This window comes from Echiichthys vipera, assembly GCF_963691815.1.
Source record: "Echiichthys vipera genome assembly, chromosome: 2".
Classification (NCBI taxonomy): domain Eukaryota; kingdom Metazoa; phylum Chordata; class Actinopteri; order Perciformes; family Trachinidae; genus Echiichthys; species Echiichthys vipera.
Window position 1 is genome coordinate 16,482,593 of NC_139827.1, and position 19,354 is coordinate 16,501,946.

The window sequence follows — 19,354 nt, forward strand, 5'->3', positions numbered from 1 at the left end:
TCAGAGAACCTCTTCCTACAGCTAACTTTTTGGTTTTCACGTCCACCGGACCTCAGAAACAGAAGTGACCATGTTTGTGCATTATTGTTTAAATAATGTACCCTAATGACAACGACCTGCTCAAAGAAATGTATTTGTAACAGCAATTTAAGCTACAAATGTTTTTAAGTGATGTTTTGTACATTGATATTCTATGAAGTCTTGTACAGAATTTCAGAGCTCACTTTTTTTATTTATTTGTTCAGGATCGTTTTGGTTTTCTTGTTCCTCTAAACTGACATCAGCTTTGTATTGAATTGGACTCTGGTGTTGTGTTTTTGAATAACTAGCATGCGTTGTAACAAAGTAGAAATGCCTGTTGATGCTAATTTTTGATGTTTGTAAAAAATTTGCTTCACTTCAAAAGGGACTTTTTCTTCCTGTCCGTCATTAGTTTGAATGGAAATTAGAATATTTAAGGTCTGCTTTGTACATTTTTTTTTTCCAGCAAAAAACAAAACAAAACCTGTACAATACATTGTAAAGTAAAAAAATATGTTTATTGTACTGCTGTCATCATGTACTTATTTGTTAGTTCTGATCTCCAGACTCAACTTCATAGCACCTTTCTTACCAATGTGGAGCCCAAAATGCTTCACATAGCAAAACTGAAACATATCCAACAGTAAATAAAAAATAACAATAAAATGTTGAGAATCAATTAATTAAAAGCCAATAAATTAAAATAAAAATGAAGACCGGTGAAAACATAATTTAAAATGATTGATTGATGATTAAAACTTTTCTGTAACGTATCCTGTAATATAACTCCAAATTGAAAGATGTCTTTCATTTTCTTTTAAAATCTTGAGCTTGCCGTTCTAATATCTAGAGTCAGTGAGTTCTACTTATGTATATATTTTTAATTAGACCCTAACCACATGCATAGTTGTTTTAATGTGAGACATCTACTTTTAATTGGTTTGTGTCAAGAAATACAGTACATTAAAGTTTTTGCAAGTTTTCAAAGCAGCAGTGGCCACCAGAGGGCGCTACAGCTCTTTTATATTGAACAAATCATTTTCACTGCATCATATACAGAATTATTAGTATCATCACAACAACACGAACAAGTCTGTTACCAAATGAAGTTTAACTTTAGACACCAATTCTCAAAATCTTCCCTGGTTTTTCTTCCAGTGAGTCTAAACTTGTGGTAAGTGTGCCATTAATCGACCGACCACCCATGAATGCTGCCAACACATCTCATTTCCTTGCTAAACCTGGCAGGTGGACGAGACCATTATTATATTATCCGAGAGGAAAACGTCCCTGATTTTGTGGATTTACGAGGATCAAGACCTAATCCTGCAAACACAGAAAGACCACAGCAGCCCTCAACAAAGAAAGCACCTAAGGTAAAACAGTTTGAGCTGTGTTTTTGGTAACTGTGCCTATATGGGGGAAAGTCCTTTAGTATATTTCAGACTGATGCTTTACATTTTAATTGTTTTACATACATACCAAACATGACTCAACAATAAAATGATAGGACGCCCTAACCTGTAGATCCTAGGTCTCACCAGTAACACATCTTCGAGTTCATCAAATAACCTGATGAGCTGTAATATCACTAAAACCTTCCCGACCATGCATGTAATCCTATTTTTAACATGTCTCTGTGATATCTGATCCACGTGTAGGTCTTCTTTTGTGAGGGGGAACCTCACATTTGGATGAATATGCTCAGCAATAATAATAATTAACTTAAACACCTTATAGCACCTTTCAGAAAATGCAACTTAATGTGCTTTACAAAGGGTTTGTTTGGTTGCTGGAAATTCTTGAAAACACTTTATTTTTGGATAATAAAGTGCTTGAAACTGCTTGGAATGTTATCTTATATGAGATGGCATATATAGTATAACAGAGAAAATAAGCTGACTGAAAAGGGCATTTTCTAACATTTTTGCTTGAAAAATGTCTTTTGATGATTAACAGATGATGCAAATATTTGGTTATTATATTTCTGTGGAGTTATTTTTAATTTCTCATCCTACTATAGAAAGCTGTCTCAAAACATCATGTTGGTTTATAGGACAACATCATCTAATTTAATGTGATAAACCAGTGCAATAAGTAAACTGAATACTGAGTATTATTTTGTATACAAATATGTAGTTTACCACAGCCTTAAGATGCAGGAAAAGCATAAAAATGCACCTTGAACAGCTTGAAACGTGCTTGAATTTGACTTTGGAAAGTTGTAGATAAAATAAAACAAAAAACCCTTCTGTCTCGACCTATATCCATACAAAACAGAAAAAAAGAAAATTTGATTTCCCTTTTGCTTATTTATTTATTCATGTATTCTACAACAGAACAAAGTAACAAATTAAAATGTGTAACAGAGTAAAATATTAAGAAAAAAAGATAGCAGATGCGTTAATTTTTTTAAGTATTTTTTTAATAGTTTAATGTAAGTAAAAGCCTATGTTATTTTTTTTTAATTTAGTGTATCGTTTGTAAAGTTAGCGCTCGATAGTGTATAGAGGTTGGGTTTATTTTGAAAATCTTGCCCGGATGTCGTATTATAGGCTACCTGCTAACTTGACACCGGTGCGCTCGTGTTTAACGATGAGAAAAGTCTCCAGATTCCCTCGGGACACCAGTGGATCCTCCTCGGACGCAGGTAAGTTACATTCACCTGGTTAAAGCTCAAGACACCAGTGTTTTTGTGTTTGTTTGTTTGTTTTTTAACTGTATGCATCCTTTAGAGACTGAAACTATTTTGAAGGCATAAAAGTTGAGGGACGGTAAATTATGAACATGTACCACTCAATGTTTGTGTGATTACGCAACTATGACGCCTACGGTATCTGTCATGATGTGATGTTGAAACGCTTATTTTAATTAAAAACAGTTATCTCTTATTAGATGATTAGATTATAGTAATCCCACAAAAAAGGTTTGTCAGGGTTTTGTATTTGTTTGTATCTGTGTCTAATGTCACATCAGAAACTAAGTAAAAGTCTACTGTACATAGGCTCACTTACAATGATTGATGTATTATTCAGTAGTTGAGCTTGTGTTTTTATACCTTGTAACTTTCTAATTATCTTTTATAAAGTGTGTCAGAAACTACCCCAATCCTTTCCTGGAAGTTATTGTCTGATGTCATTGTTGTCAAACTAGTTTATCCACTTTGAATCCACCCCCAGTGTCCACAAAAGCAGTCTGCTCTTTCATTCATTCATTCATTCAGGGCCATAGCCATAGCCACCCCTGTATGATGAAACCAGATAGTCACGAGTATTCTGCGTAGCTACTTCATGTGTCTTTTTGAGTCAAACCTTTGACAAGATGTTCTACAGGGTCTGCACCGTCTTGAAAGCCTCTCATTCACTCTTTTCTGTCATCAGTGAGGAGCAGCAGCCAGGATGATCCCAGTGGGGGAGTTCAGAAACTTCGGCATAGAGCAGAACCAAAAGTATCGGGTCCTGAAACCGTGGTGGGATGTTTTCTCAGAGTACCTGTGTGTTGCAATGCTTATGATTGGAGTCTTTGGGTGCACCTTGCAGGTGAGGCACCTTCAAACCAGTCACTTTGTGATGACTACCCACATTTAGAAACATAATCTAACGTGCCTGAGGGGGGTAAAACGTTTGCATCATTTGTTTCTGTTGTGGCATATCAGAGGAATGTTTTGTTACCACCCACTCTCTGTTTAATTCCTACATTATCTGACCTCCAAGTCAGTCAACAACACAGACAGTGTAACTGAACTAACTTCTCTCTCCTCTTACTGCAGACTCAAATCACTAACTTGCGGCTTAATTTGTCTCTCACAACCTTTTTTTAAAGATCATTTCTGTGTCATATTAAAACATAGAAGAACCAGGCATAAGGAAAGCAAATTAATTCATTGGTAATAAGTGAAAAGAACTTACCATAGAAAAATACATGTTTTTTTTCCTTTTTTCTTTAATACCCTGTAGCCCTGCAGACAGTGACAACAGTGTTTTATTAAAGAACAAACGTCCATTCCTAGTGCAACTTTATCGAGAAAGACAGAGACAGTTATTGTTTGTGAGAGAAAGATTCTTAATGAATTGCCTCTGGTTAGTAAGACTGGTTATTATTGATTAAATATTATATCAAGGTAATTTCAATTGAAAGTCTGGTGATATTCTTTATTTTTCCCATAGTCAAATCCCATAAAAAGATCAAAATCAACAATAAATAGATATTAAGAAGTAACCGAATCCTGAAACAGGATGTTCCTCTATGCTACAGATTTTCATTGTTGTCTAAAACATTTTTGAAAGATATATCAATAAGCCACACTGTTGCATTGTAATCTACGTACTTAATTTATGTTACTCACTGTCGTATATGATTATTTTTGTTTAGTTTTTACACACACACACAGACACACACATATACAGTATCTGTATTTTGCATGTTTGAAATAAATTTTATTTCAAATAAATTCAATTCAATACTTTCCACAGCTCACCCAAGACAAAATTTCTTGCCTGCCCAGCCACTTCACCAGCCCGACGCCTGAAGTAATCGACTGCAGCCACATCCGGGCCTACAGGGAGAACGAGACGTCGCAGCACATACAGGTCAGACCTGCGAAGCCCATCATCCAGGAGGTGTCTGGTCGCAAGAACAACCTGGACATTCACCAGTATGTGTTTGTCAACCACTATTGCTATGAGAGATTTGTCCACTGGTTCGCAAAGTACTTCCCGTACCTCGTTGTGATCCATACTATGATCTTCATGGTGGCGAGCAGCTTCTGGTTCAAGTTCCCTGGGACGTCTTCTAAAATTGAGCTCTTTGTTACCATCCTTGGGAAGTGCTTTGATTCGCCATGGACCACGAGAGCCTTGAGTGAGGTTTCTGAGGAAAGAGGAGAGGAGAAACTGGTCAACTGGAGGAAAAACACCATGTCAAAAGATTCCACAGATCGACGGGCGGATGAGGAGGAGAATGTGGGACTTCTTCGCTCCTCCTCCGTCAAGTCTAATCCAGACAAGAAAAGCCCAGAGCCTCAGTCAACCCCTTCCGCCTTGGATAAGAAGGAAGGAGAGCAGGCCAAAGCTCTGTTTGAAAAGGTGAAGAAGTTCAGAACTCATGTAGAGGAAGCAGACATCTTGTACGTCATGTACGTGCTACAAACGTCACTGAAAGTCTTCAAGTTCGTTATAATCATCATCTACACTGCAGTGTTGGTAACGAACATTGAGATAGTAGTGCGCTGTTATGTTCCTCCTGAGCTAACTGGTTTTGATATATACTGCTGTAACCACAACAAAGCCCATCTTTTCTCCAAGCTTGCCTACTGCTATATCTGCTTTGTGGGAGTGTATGGACTTCTGTGCATCTACACCCTCTACTGGCAGTTTCATAGACCTCTAAAGGAGTACTCCTTCGAGCAGGTCCGACTGGAGACGGGCATTAACGACATACCGGATGTGAAGAATGACTTTGCGTTCCTCCTGCACCTTGTGGACCAATATGATCCTCTGTACTCTAAAAGATTTGCCGTCTTTCTCTCTGAGGTCAGCGAGAGCCGTCTCCATCAGCTCAACCTCAACCACGAGTGGACTGCCAAAAAGCTGCGTGCCCGCCTCGCCAAGAATGCCAGGAACCGGTTGGAGCTCCACCTGTTTATGTTGCCGGGGCTCCCCGACACAGTCTTTGAGATCGCCGAAGTGGAATCGCTCAAACTGGAGCAAGTTAAAAATGTCACCATTCCAGCTGGCGTGGCAAAGCTGGAATCTCTTCGAGAGTTATCGTTGATCTTCTGCCCTGCAAAGCTCCAGCTGCCTGCCCTGAACCACCTCAGAACACATTTAAAAATCCTGTGTCTAGAGTTTGAAAGTTTGGAAGAGTTGCCTGTGTGGATGTACACCTTGCAAAGCTTGGAGGAGTTATATCTGAATGGTCCTTTAACCAATGAGGTGTCCAGAAGTGCCACTCTGGACTCCCTTCGAGAGCTTAGAGCTCTCAGAGTCCTCGCTCTCCGCTCCAACCTTACTAAGATCCCACCCAGTGTAGTGGATGTTGCGTTGCAGCTGCAGCGGTTGTGCATTCATAACGAAGGTGTCAAGCTCCAAGCTTTTAGCAGCCTGAAGAAGTTAACCAACATAGTCTCGCTGGAGTTGGTGGGCTGTGTGTTGGAGCGCATCCCAAGTGCTGTCTTCAGCCTGAACAACCTGCAGGAGTTGGACCTGAAGGAAAACAAACTCACCACTGTGGAGGAGATCCTGAGCTTACAGCACTGCCACCGTTTAGTGACACTTAAGCTGTGGCATAACAAAATCACTTACATCCCCGATCATATCAGCAAGCTGAAGACCCTGGAGATGCTGGACATGAGCTGGAACAAGCTTCGAAAGCTTCCCTCTCGGTTGTTTTATTGCACCAAACTCAGGCACCTCGATGTCTCCCACAACCAGCTGACCTCTCTTCCTCCTGAGGTGGGCATCCTGCAGGGACTCCAGTTCTTCTCCGCTGCTTTCAACTCCTTAGAGACGCTGCCAGAGGAGCTGTTCTCCTGTAAAAGGTTAAAGACCTTGGCTCTTGGAAACAACTGCCTGTCGAGTCTTAGCTCCAGAGTGGCCAGCCTAGCCCAGCTGGTCCGGCTGGAGATTAACGGGAACCGTCTGGTGTCTCTACCTGTGGAGCTAGGTGACTGCCCCCTGCTCACCGGACTGATAGCAGATGAGAACATGCTGGATCTGCTGCCATCAGACGTACGGAGCAGGTTGACTAATGCCTGAGCTTGTGGAGCTAAGGGCTGTCATTGAGTCATCTTTTCTCAGTGTAGCATGGCAGTCCAACAGTGTATTAACAGTTTTTCATGCCAGTAGGTGGAATTTTTCATATGAAACAGCATGAAAAGAGAGACCAAAACCAGAACTGACCACAAAAGGACAACCAAACACTAGAAAACGTATTTATAAAACCTTCGCGCCTGTTAATCAGTCATCATGAAATGTTCAAAACTTGTCAATGATTGAAAAATCAACTTGCGTATGTTTTTAAAAATGCTATTTTTATGCTTTTTTCTTAAAAATACCTTTTTCTAAATAAATATTTTATAAAGTTTATAGGTGTCCTGTAAATACCATACCTATTTTCAATGGATTATTATGTAGCTGGTTTTACTGGTGTGGATCACACAGTAATATTAAGTTTAACACGAAATCTTTTAAATATAAAGGTCAGATAACTGATAGACTACTGTTGATAGAACAAGGGCACAACACGCTGCAAGAATAAAACAGTCAGCAAGGCTTGACCTTAAAATTGTTTACTGAATATTCAATGGGGTTTTCAGAGCACAAGTCAAATTTCTAATTGCATGCACTGTATCCTGTTGGACAGGTTTATAAGTGTTTTCCACAGTGATGTGGCTCATGTTGCTCTCTTTCAGACGCTAAACAGGTGGAGGGAGAAAAAGCCTTTCAGCGGCGGAAGAAAGGGTATTCATGTATCTCTTTACACATTCAGTCAAATAGAGAAAAGACTGAAATCATACATGGGATTATGAGTTAGAAGTCAAGCCAGCATGATATTCAGTGTGAATAAGATGATACAACAATTAACAAAGATAAAGATGATAAAGCTTTTAAAACGACCTTTGGATAAGTAATATGTTAAGTCTCTGTGGTGATGGGTGATACATAAATACATTCTTCTCTGTTGCACTTTTGCTTCCTCTTGAGCCAGATTAACTTTTACAATAAAATATTAGGAATGGTTTCCTGTTAAGCAGTTGTAATGTGGTGAGATTTAAACTTACCAAATAATATGATGTTACATACATTTACAGTGCATTTAAGCACACCCAAACAGCAAATAAAATGGCTTAAACGTTGCTAAACTGTAGGTCATTGCTCGTGTTTGGGTTAAGGATGTTGAAATGCTTTCCATTGGATTAATTTTACTGTTCAGTCACTCTCAAACAAACAAGTGCACACTTTATTTCTTCCTGCATTCTTTCTTTCTTTCCCTCGATGTTCCTCTTGTGTACTTGTATGCCTCAGCCAAGGCTTCCACTTGCAGTCATGTCCTGGCTTGCATGGCTACAAAATAGGATCCTGTCAGGCGGTTTACAGACATACCTTAGTTATACTGGGGCGTATGCTGACCTTACTGCCACTCACCTCCCAAGGTCGTCTGAAAGAATTAAGATTTCTTTTCCCCCTTGATATCTAATCATTCAGGCGGATCTTACAGGCAGAGTATAGCATTGAAAGTTGTCCAAAAAATTTAATGTCATAGTGTCTTTCAATTATTTACCCCTCTGAAGGTGGCAGCCAAGTGTGTCACTAGTGTTAACCAAAATAGAAGAGACTGCATCATTGTGACTAAGGAAGTAACTAACAGCATGTTTTGTCTCCAAGTTGTCAGGGGTGATATGAGACTGAAATGCTGCCAGAGTCAAACTTGAGGAGTGTGCCTTTAGGCGTGCTCACTAATGCAGTTACATTTGAGTATGAAAATCAGATTGGGAAGCTTCTTCCTGCCATGAGAGTTTCTGTTCTGAAGTGTAAAATATCAGGATAGAGCTGAGATCAGATCAGATAAGACAGACTTTATTGTCCCAGGAATTTTCCTTGAAGTAGCATAAATTAACAGGTTGGGGTGGAGGGGGTCAATATACACTAGCCTTTTTACCCAGGCAACCGTGCGTCACTACGCTACAAACACACTTATTTTGACCCCACCCACAATCTTTTCCTAACCCTAAACAAGTGGTTTTGTTGCCTAAATCTGACCACGTCTGGCTGAAGGGAGGTGCTGATACTCAGGGTGGAGAATGTGATTTTTGGGCCTGTCTGATTATGTTTTGTTGAAAAATATCCTGAAGTCTAGCATGTTGACATGTTTTGAAAGTGGCGGGGACCGTTTTTCACGTAAAAAAAAACAACTATTATTTAGCATGTTTAAGCTAACTTTAACGTCTCTTCTGTCGTGAGTTACGCAACTCACATCACCTCAATTAATTGTCAATTGTCATCATTGTCACACATTTTTTTTCTGGAACATTTCAAACGAATTATACTTATAATTGGTCGGGAGTGGGGAAAAGTTGGCCTTTTCAAAAAGTGGTGGGGACATGTGCCCAGCATAAATTGCCTATGGCTGTCTGTATACTTTGACTTTATTGTCAGGTTATCAAACCATGCAGAGAAACACTCCACTCCACTGCTGCTTGATAGTGCTCCTGAATGGGAATTAAAGAGTAGACAGTTACAGTGACTCACCATCTGAGTTCACCACATGCTATCAGTATGACAGTAAAGTGATGTCAAAGTTCAAAACTCATCAAATGTTTTATCTTATTTTACCATCTTGGTTGATATGGTTGTTGTTTTAAACACACCCATAAAGGAGAACTCTATGCAGCTTAAAGAATTTGATCTTAATATTGAGCATACCAATGATGACATTAAAAATGTTATTGGTCACGTAATTCTTCCTGCTGTCCGTACGGGCATTGAAGAGAGGCTTTAGCAAAGAAAATGCTTGAGGGGGGAGAAAAAATAGGTCATTTCAGACTAAAAAGACTGATGGATTTGTCTAACTCAGACTGTGGAAACCAGATATTATCTTCAAAATGCATTTTTACCCAGAACAAGGACTGAGCAGTAGTTCTTCCATTTCTCTTAGTGAAGTTGTATAAGGCCATTAACTCTTTCATTGTACATATGTGCAGGTGAGTATAGGAATGACTTCCAAATAAGTTAACCCATACTTTAACTCCTTTACCTCGCGATATTGACGTTACTTATCATGACAGAAAGACAGTAACAACCAACTAATCATTTTCATTATCCTTTAATTTGTATATTATCCTCTCAATTCACTGTTTGGTCTAGAAATAATTTTTTTTTTACAAAATTCTCAAGGTTATGTCTTCAAATGTCTTGTTTTGTTTGACATCATTTGAAATTTAAATAATTTTACCATAATGTAAGATGAAAAAAAGGTTTAGAAGTTTTGCTTGAAAAATTACGTAAACAATTTACAGAATATCAAAATAAATACAAATTCTTTTTGTGTTGGGAAGGGATAGTCTACTTTTTTTTTAATGGGGTTGTATGAGGTACTTGTCCATTACAAATATCCACTGTCAGTGCCTACAGTAGATGGGCGTCAGCACAGCTCCGGTTTGGAGAAGCAGACAGGAGCTCAGGCATTGAAGCTGCCGCGATCGGTTAGTTTGTTTGTGTTAATATGTGACAATGATGTTTCCAGTGTTAGGAACTAACAAAACTAACAGACTAACTAACTAATCAAGGCAGAGGTAGACTGGTAACTCCTGTGTCCTGTGTTCCGATACAGCAGCTACAGCTCCTTGGCTGTTTATCTTAACTAATTTCAAAATTAAATAACTCTGTGGGCCTTTTTAGGTGGCTAAAATACAATTAGCTGCTGCCCCCATTGACAGCAGAACATTAGCTTCTGTTCTCTTGCATTCTTCTCCATCTACTGTAGGTAATACACTGACTATGGATAAGTCCTTCACACCCCACTTTAAAAAAATCATAACTATATCTTTAAGGCGTATCCTTAGAGGGGTCTAAGACTAAAAAAGAAGAGTGTGTTAAACGGTTAATTCCTTTATCATATACTCTCATCGGAACTTGATTCATACCCTATTGTCCCTCAGTGTTGTCATCATTAGGTTTTCCCACACATTTGTATGCATATACGTGAGTGAGGGAGTAGGCTGATACTGGTTTTACTTGTCTACTCCTACTACTTCTTGATACTTGCAAACTCGTCACTTTTACTGTAACCCCTCCCAACCTGCAGAACAAACGAACCACAACAGTGTTGTTTATACGAGGAGTATTTGCACATCCAGCAACACACCCACATTTGTGCTCAGTGAAGTCAGGGAGCTCTACCTAGTGGCCCGGGGTAGGTCTTTCTGAGACTATCATACTTACAACTGTTTTATTTGTGTGTGTGTCTATGTGTGTGTGTTTGTATATATATATATATATATATATATATATATATATATATATATATATATATATATATATATGTATATGTGTGTGTAAATGCAACAACACATTAAACTCCCTCAGCTGGGGGTGATCAGTGCAGTCCAATATGACCTGGGCCTTCTTTAGGACCTGCAGCTGACTCACCCCAATTCATTTGCCGGCCAAGTCTGCTCTTACAGAGAATCACAGGTAAGACATATTTTTGTAAGTAAAAAGTAAAAAGCTATGAACAAACTACACAATGGTCATGTGACTTTTTTAAGAAACATACAAGTTTAAAGCCCCTGAACACCCCCGCATGGGTTTTCAGTTAATCTGTTGATAAGTCCTCTTCTCAGCACTGTGTGTGGGTGTATACTGTGATTGATTGACATCTTCCAAGTCTTCCAGAGTCTCTCTTTTAGCTTTGTTTCACCTGTTAAGGCAGGACAAAGTACACCTTTGTCATTCTTATTGGTGGAGGGACATTTATGACCTCATAAATTCCCATCGAATTCTCATCAAAGCCTTGCACACCTTCATCCCAAGCAGAGGTCGAATCAGCCAAAATAACTGAAAACACCTGTGTGGGTGTTCAGGGGCTTTAAAAAATCTCAAGTCTGTTATTACCCTAAATATCTGCCTGTTTTGGGGTTGGGTGCAGATTTTCTATAGTCAATGATCATGTCCTTAGTTTTAGACACGTTCATGTTCTCACACAATGACACAAAGTGGTTAAATACTGGCAAGCTCCTCTCCTTGCAGGAATCATCTGCAAACTTTATAATGAGTCTGAGCTGGTATATCCGTTTAAAGCTGTTTGTGTAAAGAATACACATGAGGGTAGACACCCTTGAGGGGAACCAGTGGATGAGTGAAAGGACACTATTAAGAAATCTATCCAGATATCACACAAAAGATGGAGAAGGGAGACTAAAGCTGGGAGAATATGGGCGGGGGAAGTAAATGACCCCTCGACAACAACTACTGCTGAAGTTCCCTCGAGGGAGACTGCTCTGGTAGAGCTGTTCAATGCCCAAAAGTCAAATACTGTGGTTAGACTGTGCAGCTCCCAGCAGGTGCTCATGTGTGTGACTATGTAAATCTGAAACAGGAAGGTTCAAACAACTTGAAAGAGGAGACTGTGTTAATGGAAACAGTATTTGAAGCTTTAACTTAAATAAAGGTAGCAATACAACACTGCAGGGTGAGACCGGTCTCAAGTCCATTTGGTTTTACACGTGTCTTGGTCTCGTTTAATTATTCTGGACTTGGATATTGGGAACTGGCTGCTGATTCGGGATTAGTTGGACAAAACATTGCCTAAATTACAGTACTGCCCTCTTGGTTGATTAGTCGACTTTATGGTTGGTTTGGTCTATTTATTTGCTTTTTTTCTGCTTGTTCATGCTGATTTTTCAAGAACTTTATGAGCACATCTCTGATAAACACAAGATTTAAAGTGGTAAGATCTGTCGGTTAAGTAAAAGCAACTAACTGATTAGTCTACAAAATCGTGAAAAAAATCTAGTGTTAGTTGACTAAGGATTTCTTTAAGTGGGGACAGCCCTACACAATTGTACGCATTGATTAGTTTAATGTTAGAAGATAGATCAATCTTGTTTATATCCTACCTCCTTAATCACAATATCAGCATTGGAATTGCGTATTATGACTTGAACAGGACTCGATTAGCTCTCGTCTTGGTCTTGACTTGGACTCAATTAAGTTGGTCTTGAGTCCACTGTAAAAAAGTCCTGCAATCAAAATTGCACTTCAGTAAAAGCACAGAAGCATTCATAGCAAAATGTACATGAAGAATCAAGGTACTCATAAAGAAGCAGAATTGGTCCTGTGAGTGTTTATTTCAAATGTTTTATTAATGTATAAGTAGCATTTGAAGTGTTGTATCTGGTTGAAATGGATTTGAACTACATATTTTTCAGGGTACTTTAATATATAAACACAAATGATATCTTATAAGCTAATATCGCTTGTGTGTAAACTCTTCAGCAGTGAACTAGTAATAGCTGGCAAAGAAATGTAGATGAGTTACAGTATTTCCTTCTGAAATTTAAATTCTCAGTTGCACAAAATACAAGCACTTCAGAATTGTACTTGAGGACATTGTCAAATCAATTGAGACGATCGGTCGGTTTAAATACATTGAAACGTTTTTCCTGTGATGAAATCGTGAGAAATTCACATGTAAACACCACAGTAACATACATGGTCTCTGTGACATCATGAGGCTCCACAGAGCGGTCCGGCAGCACAGTAGTTGAACTGTATCTCCTCTCTTGGCTGGTGAAGTTGGCCGGCGATGGCACACAAGCAAACAAAATACCCATTGTACTCCAGCAGCCCTCACAAACATCAGCAAACTGTGCCACCGTTACCTACAAGCTCAACACAACAGGAGCCTCATTCATTTAGAGTTCCAATCCAGCTATCTGTATGACCTTTGAGAGGGTTTTCACTGCACAGTGCATTCCAGTGTGCAGTTATTATAAATGCCCTTGATGAGTCACCTTGGGGAAGTGCTGGTGAACACTTGAGGATGCATGTAGTTAGCAAAGAAACATTTTTTTGCATGAGATTAGGAATGTTATTAATGTTAAGAATGGAAGGAAAACATGTTAATGTGGTGTAACGAAGATCAAATTATCAGATAATTTAGTTTATGCTTCCATAATGTTTGTCTGTTTCTCATTGCTAGAAATCTACATATTATAGAACCGTAACGTTTGTAAAGACTTAAAAATGCAAAAAAACATGTCAGTCGTTGCCAATCTGTTTTGCTTAATGACTGACCTTAATGTATATTCAGTATTTATATATATATATTTATGTATATATATATATACACACATGTATTGCATCTTATATTTAACTAGTTTAGATTTTTCTTTTTTCATAACCGCTTAAATTTGTTGCTATATTTTATTTTTTATGTCTCTTAAATTTACTACTTACTGTTTATCTCCCCTGGAGCCTCCATGCAAAAATGTTTCATGTTTGTACTTGGTGAAAAAAAATATCTGGATTTTTGACCCCTCAAAATTAAGCGTATTCTTCTCGGGACCCGTGTTGCATGTGTCACTGAGTTGTGAGCAGTTTCACCTGTGTGTGATTATTGTAGACCAGAGGAGGTCAAACTTTCCAGTAATTCACAGAAAAGGTGCTAATTAAAGAGGAGTCAGAAACAAACACATTTATGTTGCAGAATGTTGTTTGTCGTCTTTATCTTGTTAATTATAATCATCTTGAGACAAAAGATTTACCTTGTGACCCCTTCACTAGTTTACCGGATTGTCTTGCCGACTTCATGGGAGCTAACTCAGTACAGGGTTAAAATAAATAACTTCAAGACTTCAAGTTCAACACTTTATTTTGTATTTTCTTCTTCAAATAATAAAGTGAATAATCTCACTTTTGTTTTAAAAGTATTTGTATAAATAACATTTCAACAAATCACAATAAATGTTGCTATTTACAAAGTCACAGGAATATTCAGTCCTATTCCAACAATAAATAAGAGTAAATTCAAAGTCTAAGTACTTCTAATTAAGAGAAACACAACTATGAAAAGCAATCAGGGTGCACCATGCTGAGGTTTGTAAAATTGTTTAAAAACACAGACAAGGTATCAACTGTTAAACAAGGGAATTAATGCAATAATTACAAAACACTGGGGGAACTATCTACAAATGTGCACTCCCAATTCATAGGGAAAACAGATATATAAGGTGCCTAAACTGCACTGTGCAAAAGGGGTGTCTACTGTATATAGCCACCCAACCACTGAAAATAAGCTGCCAGGACAATATGTCCTGTGTCACATATTAATGCTGAGCGACTATTAACAAAAAAATAATCCTTTACACAGCAATGAATTCAAGTCACCAGGTTTGAAGCAAAGAAAAGGTTAGGGTTACCCAGAAGGCACTCAATACCCTGACTTCTGACTAACTGTGAATGTGAGCGAAAAGCAAGTCAATCATATCAGGCACGTGCGAAGCCCGGGCCACGTCTATCGCTGTCTGACCTCTGATGTTGGCGTGCTTCAGGTCGGACCGTGGTGCCAAGAACTCCACAACATCCCGGTGGCCTTCCCGGATGGCAATGTGGATAGGCAGAGCGCCGCTCTGGTCCGGGATGTTTACTGAGGCACCATTCTCCACCAGAACCTGCAGAGTGTCTGCGAATCCCGTTCGAGCTACATCGTGGACAGGCGCTATCCCATGTTTGTCCTGGATGTTGGGGTCAGCTCCCTTTTCCAATAGCAAACTGGCAATCTTGGAGTTCCCCATCATCATCACCTGTAGGAGAGATCAGAGGAGAGGAGAGTACTCAGTAAATTCAACAGTGGCTAAATGGCAAGTTGTGAGTTGTGTATTCTCATAAATAGCTTCATATCAGAGATCGGTAATCCCTGTTGCATTTTCATTTTTAGCCCTGAAAGTCACCTCCAAGAAATTCTGTAACATAGAACCTGGTGAAGAATTAAATAATAATATATAATATTAAATAATAATAATTTAAATAAATGAAATACAGTAACAGTGTGTTTATCAGAATTATGAAAAACTTTAATGTCATTATCATCATCACTGTTATATCAGTTGGGTTTTGGACCGTTGGTTGGACAAGACAAGCAATTTGAAGATGTTACCTTGATGTCTGCATGACAATTTATACATTAAGCTAAAAAAAAAAAAACCTTCCTTTAACAGGCAGTAACATCAAACAGACCCTAGGCTCTATGTCTCTATGCCCAGTCTTACACACTAAAATGATAGAGAAAAACCATTGTAGATTGCCACCTTACTCTTTAGTCTACTCATTAAATAAATACGGTGGACAAAATATCAGAAGCGCCTCTCAGTACAACAAGACAGCGCCACAAAGTACTGCCTCTAATAAAACAAAGGTCAACACCTCTCTTAAACAGTTTAAACAAAAAACTGAACATGATAACCTTCATGAAGGTAGAATTCATAACAAACCTGTTGCGTTAGACTGTCATTTGTGTACTTAAGTGTACTTAATAAAATGGCAACTAAGTGTACATCATCATATGTTATTCATTTCAAGGAAAATAATAAAATATTCCACATTTTACAGGAGTTTACATGGTTCCAGGCAGTCTTAGGTACTGGGATTTTAGTAGTACTTCTTACATAATATGTATTCTAACATAAAAACAGAATGTCTTAATACACAGGGCTATAACATATGTATAAGAGGCAATTGTTAGAAAAAACGGCAAGGCAGCCATATGTACTGCTATGTATATATAAAGAAACAGAGAAAAGTCTCTAACCGAAGATGTTGTTGTCCTATAAACAGCCAACATGATGTTTTGAGATAGCTTTCTATAGAAGGACGCCAAATGAAAGGAAAACTTTTTATTTTTCATGTTAAAATGTAAGAAATGTTGTTTTCAGTCTCTCAAATATGTAGATCTTCTTTTCTCTGTATTATATCAAATATGCCATCCCATATAACATAACATTTCAAGCACTTTATTCAAACCTTGTAAACACCACGCTTAAATTCAAGTGTTTTTTCAAGCATTTCCAGCACCCGTAAGACCCTGTAACGTGTGCAAGTTATACCTCCGCTTATATGAAACATGCATGGGCATCTCTGGGGTTGTGGTCCTCACCTGTAGGGCAGTCCTGCCAAACTCATTGAGAGTATCCGGGTGCACTCTGGAGTCCTCCAGGATCCTCTGCACCTCGCTCGTGTTCCCTCTGGCTGCCGCCGCAGTCAAAGCTTTACCGGCATCCATCTGACAAAGGACCATCGTCTTCACTCTTTCTGCCTGGTCAGTAGGACGGTGCAAAACAACAGTTAGACTCACCCACGGGCTCCTCACGATGGCAACAGCATCAAATAACAGACAGCAAAGCGGCGAAGACAACATTCAGGAAGATAACTTCGCTAGCATCCGGCTAACGTTAAGCTTCAGTTCCCCGTATAGACGCCATGTTATCTGACTGGGCTAGCGTCATGTTACATCAGGTTTTTACAAATCCGTTTGAACAACAAAGCTCGGTGAAAGCGTTTGTTTTAGGGGAACAAGTCAACTGAATCTAACAAAACAGTTAGCATCTATGCTAACCGCTAAAAAGAAAGCAACTAAAAGCGTTTTTAAAGCATAACGTTACCTTTGTTCGGTTCCTTAAGAGCCACAGCGTCGCAATGGTTTTCTCCCCGGCAGTTTCAAAAAGATCAATACTTTTTTAAATAAAGCTTAAACAAGGAAAGTTGATCAACATTAGAAAATACATTTGCGCGCTGAGATCAACACAGCGGTGTCTCCAGACTACAATTTACAAACATTGAGCGAGGACACAGGCGGACCAATCACAGCGCGCCCAGAGGGCGTTGCTCTTCCATATATGGTGAAATAGGCGGGGCTACAACTCTGTTACTACACTATCACTGTGGTAACAGCGACAGTCGGCCAATCAGAACACGCAGCGAAGAAAGCGGGCGATTCGTATACGTTGATGTCTTCAAAGGCTCTTCATTCACATTTCTGACCTTTGGTTGTGTTTCTCCAGAGGCAAGTGTGGAAAAAAAGGCGGGTGTACATTTTTAATTTTAGGCGGAATTTAGTGACAATGATTGCACATTGCATAACTACAATATGAGGGCAAAAGCTGCCCTTACATGGTGTTGCAAGCTCCAAAGAAAAACAAAGGGGCACCATAAATATACAAAGGGTAGATTACTAATGACAAATTTCATTAGGCATTTAAAAACTTTGCAGTGATCCCACAATAGAAACAAGTTGCACACAGATTTCATAAAACAAAGATTGCTGACATTAAATAGAGTTAGTGAAATTTATAAGACATTCTTTCAGTCAAAAGTGATCAATGTTCATCTGGAGGTCTTGGAAATGAGAAATAAACTGTTATCCCTCAGGCTTCACACGTTGGTCCTCAGCTGGTAGTCTAAATAAAAAGAGAATAAATATAAGGAAAACATTTTTAAAAAGTAAAAAATGTGATTCAATTTCTATCCAAGTGTATCTGATCAATAATCTAAAAATAGTATATCACATTATAAGTCCAGTGGAAGGATATGAATGTACCTCCACTCTGTGTAATGTACCGGACCCACGGTAAAGCCTGGTAACCACTTTTCTCAATGATCTTCATATATCGCACCTGGTGAAAAAGAGTGAGTGGGTCACTGAGATGCAAACGTGTTGAGGCAAGAAACATAATCTGCAATTAAAATTAAATCTAGTTTGCTGGGCTGAGCAGCCGATATCAGCTCTTAAAGGACATCACTTGGCTATATTGATATAAGCAAGATACACCATGCTACGGCGGGCTTTAGATCCAGAATATGTGTTCTGCTCTCAGATGAAATTGACTCATAATTCCACAGGCTATAATCTCAGCGTAAACAATCACACACCTGTATTCCTGAGACTGTGAAGTATGGGATTTCAAATTTGACGGTTATGGGAGGTTTGCCCTCAAGCTCGTCTGTCTCCACGCTGGGCAGACCAAAATGAGCTCTCATTAGAAACTCTTTGCCTCCCTGCATGGATGGTTGGACGCACAGACAAATGGATTAGTTAGTCAAACAGAGGGATGGGTAGATGAGCAGAAAGACACAGAGAGTTAAATACAAAACATATTTATGTCTTTGATCAGAATGTCAACTCCAAGGTAATAAACATTTTAAAAATACGTGTGAAATTCTTACAGGGAAGGACTTGATGGTCCACACCACCATGTTCTTCTCAGGCACATATTTGGCGTTTCCTGTGCTGGTTTTGAACTTGGGTGAGTCAGCATCACTGGGAACAGGGACCCTCACCTCCACATTATTCGCCACAGATTGTTTTTTGAATTGTCCCTTTGCCTAAAACACAACACACTGTACTGTAAACTGTCACTCTAAAGCTAGTTCTCTTTGTGTAGACAGTAAACAAAAAAACTGAGAATTCTGATGCTTTTCATGCTGAAACAATTGCCTTGACAGTTTCTCAAGCATACATCTCCAGTGATACAAAATATTTATACAGAAGTAATCTTGCCAGTGTAGCTAAAAATACAGATGGTCAGTACCTTAACCATGATTTCCACTCTACTGTGAGAGAATTTCTCTATGACGGATTCAATCCATATGAGAGGCTTTACCTGTAAGAGATGGGGTTACAATGAAAACAGCATCAAATGTTTTTTTGTAAAATGTTTTGCCAACATTTATGTCACTTGTACGACAATTTACGTTCTGATTCTTTGCTCGTTATGTTAATTTGGCACAAAGTTCTTGACAAAATGAAGAAAATACTAAGTACTTTTCATTTGTCTATT

General features: G+C 38.8%; 3 protein-coding genes across 5 annotated transcripts in view; 1 reads left to right on the top strand and 2 right to left on the bottom strand.

The window, feature by feature from the left end:
- The first annotated feature begins 1,097 nt into the window (after window positions 1-1,097).
- LOC310958578 (volume-regulated anion channel subunit LRRC8C) lies at window positions 1,098-7,104 on the top strand. Of its 3 annotated transcripts, XM_083929560.1 has the most exons (4): window positions 1,098-1,195; window positions 1,270-1,397; window positions 3,402-3,560; window positions 4,494-7,104. In XM_083929560.1, exons 3-4 carry the CDS (start codon window positions 3,420-3,422, stop codon window positions 6,774-6,776), a joined length of 2,424 nt encoding a protein of 807 aa, XP_083785686.1. In that variant the 5' UTR covers window positions 1,098-1,195; window positions 1,270-1,397; window positions 3,402-3,419; the 3' UTR covers window positions 6,777-7,104. The 3 variants fall into 3 exon arrangements, with proteins under 3 accessions (XP_083785686.1, XP_083785685.1, XP_083785687.1); XM_083929559.1 differs by lacking the exons at window positions 1,098-1,195; window positions 1,270-1,397 and adding an exon at window positions 1,426-2,671; XM_083929561.1 differs by lacking the exons at window positions 1,098-1,195; window positions 1,270-1,397 and having other exon boundaries at window positions 3,411-3,490.
- Window positions 7,105-14,758: 7,654 nt separating this feature from the next.
- On the bottom strand, window positions 14,759-17,216 carry cdkn2d (cyclin-dependent kinase inhibitor 2D (p19, inhibits CDK4)). Its single transcript, XM_083934728.1, has 3 exons — window positions 17,180-17,216; window positions 16,675-16,833; window positions 14,759-15,325 (listed from the first exon to the last, which is right to left on the bottom strand). The coding sequence occupies exons 2-3, from the start codon at window positions 16,813-16,815 to the stop codon at window positions 14,972-14,974; spliced, it is 495 nt and encodes a 164-aa protein (XP_083790854.1). The 5' UTR covers window positions 16,816-16,833; window positions 17,180-17,216; the 3' UTR covers window positions 14,759-14,971.
- Window positions 17,217-17,628: 412 nt separating this feature from the next.
- The window catches only part of ap1m2 (adaptor related protein complex 1 subunit mu 2), an 8,085-nt gene continuing 6,359 nt past the window's right edge, over window positions 17,629-19,354 (bottom strand). The window contains exons 8-12 of the mRNA XM_083923640.1: window positions 19,106-19,177; window positions 18,741-18,899; window positions 18,447-18,572; window positions 18,115-18,190; window positions 17,629-17,974 (exon numbers count right to left, since the gene is read on the bottom strand). Of these exons, the coding sequence (XP_083779766.1) occupies window positions 17,949-17,974; window positions 18,115-18,190; window positions 18,447-18,572; window positions 18,741-18,899; window positions 19,106-19,177 (459 nt within the window). The 3' untranslated portion in view covers window positions 17,629-17,948. The remainder of the gene's footprint in view (window positions 17,975-18,114; window positions 18,191-18,446; window positions 18,573-18,740; window positions 18,900-19,105; window positions 19,178-19,354) is intronic.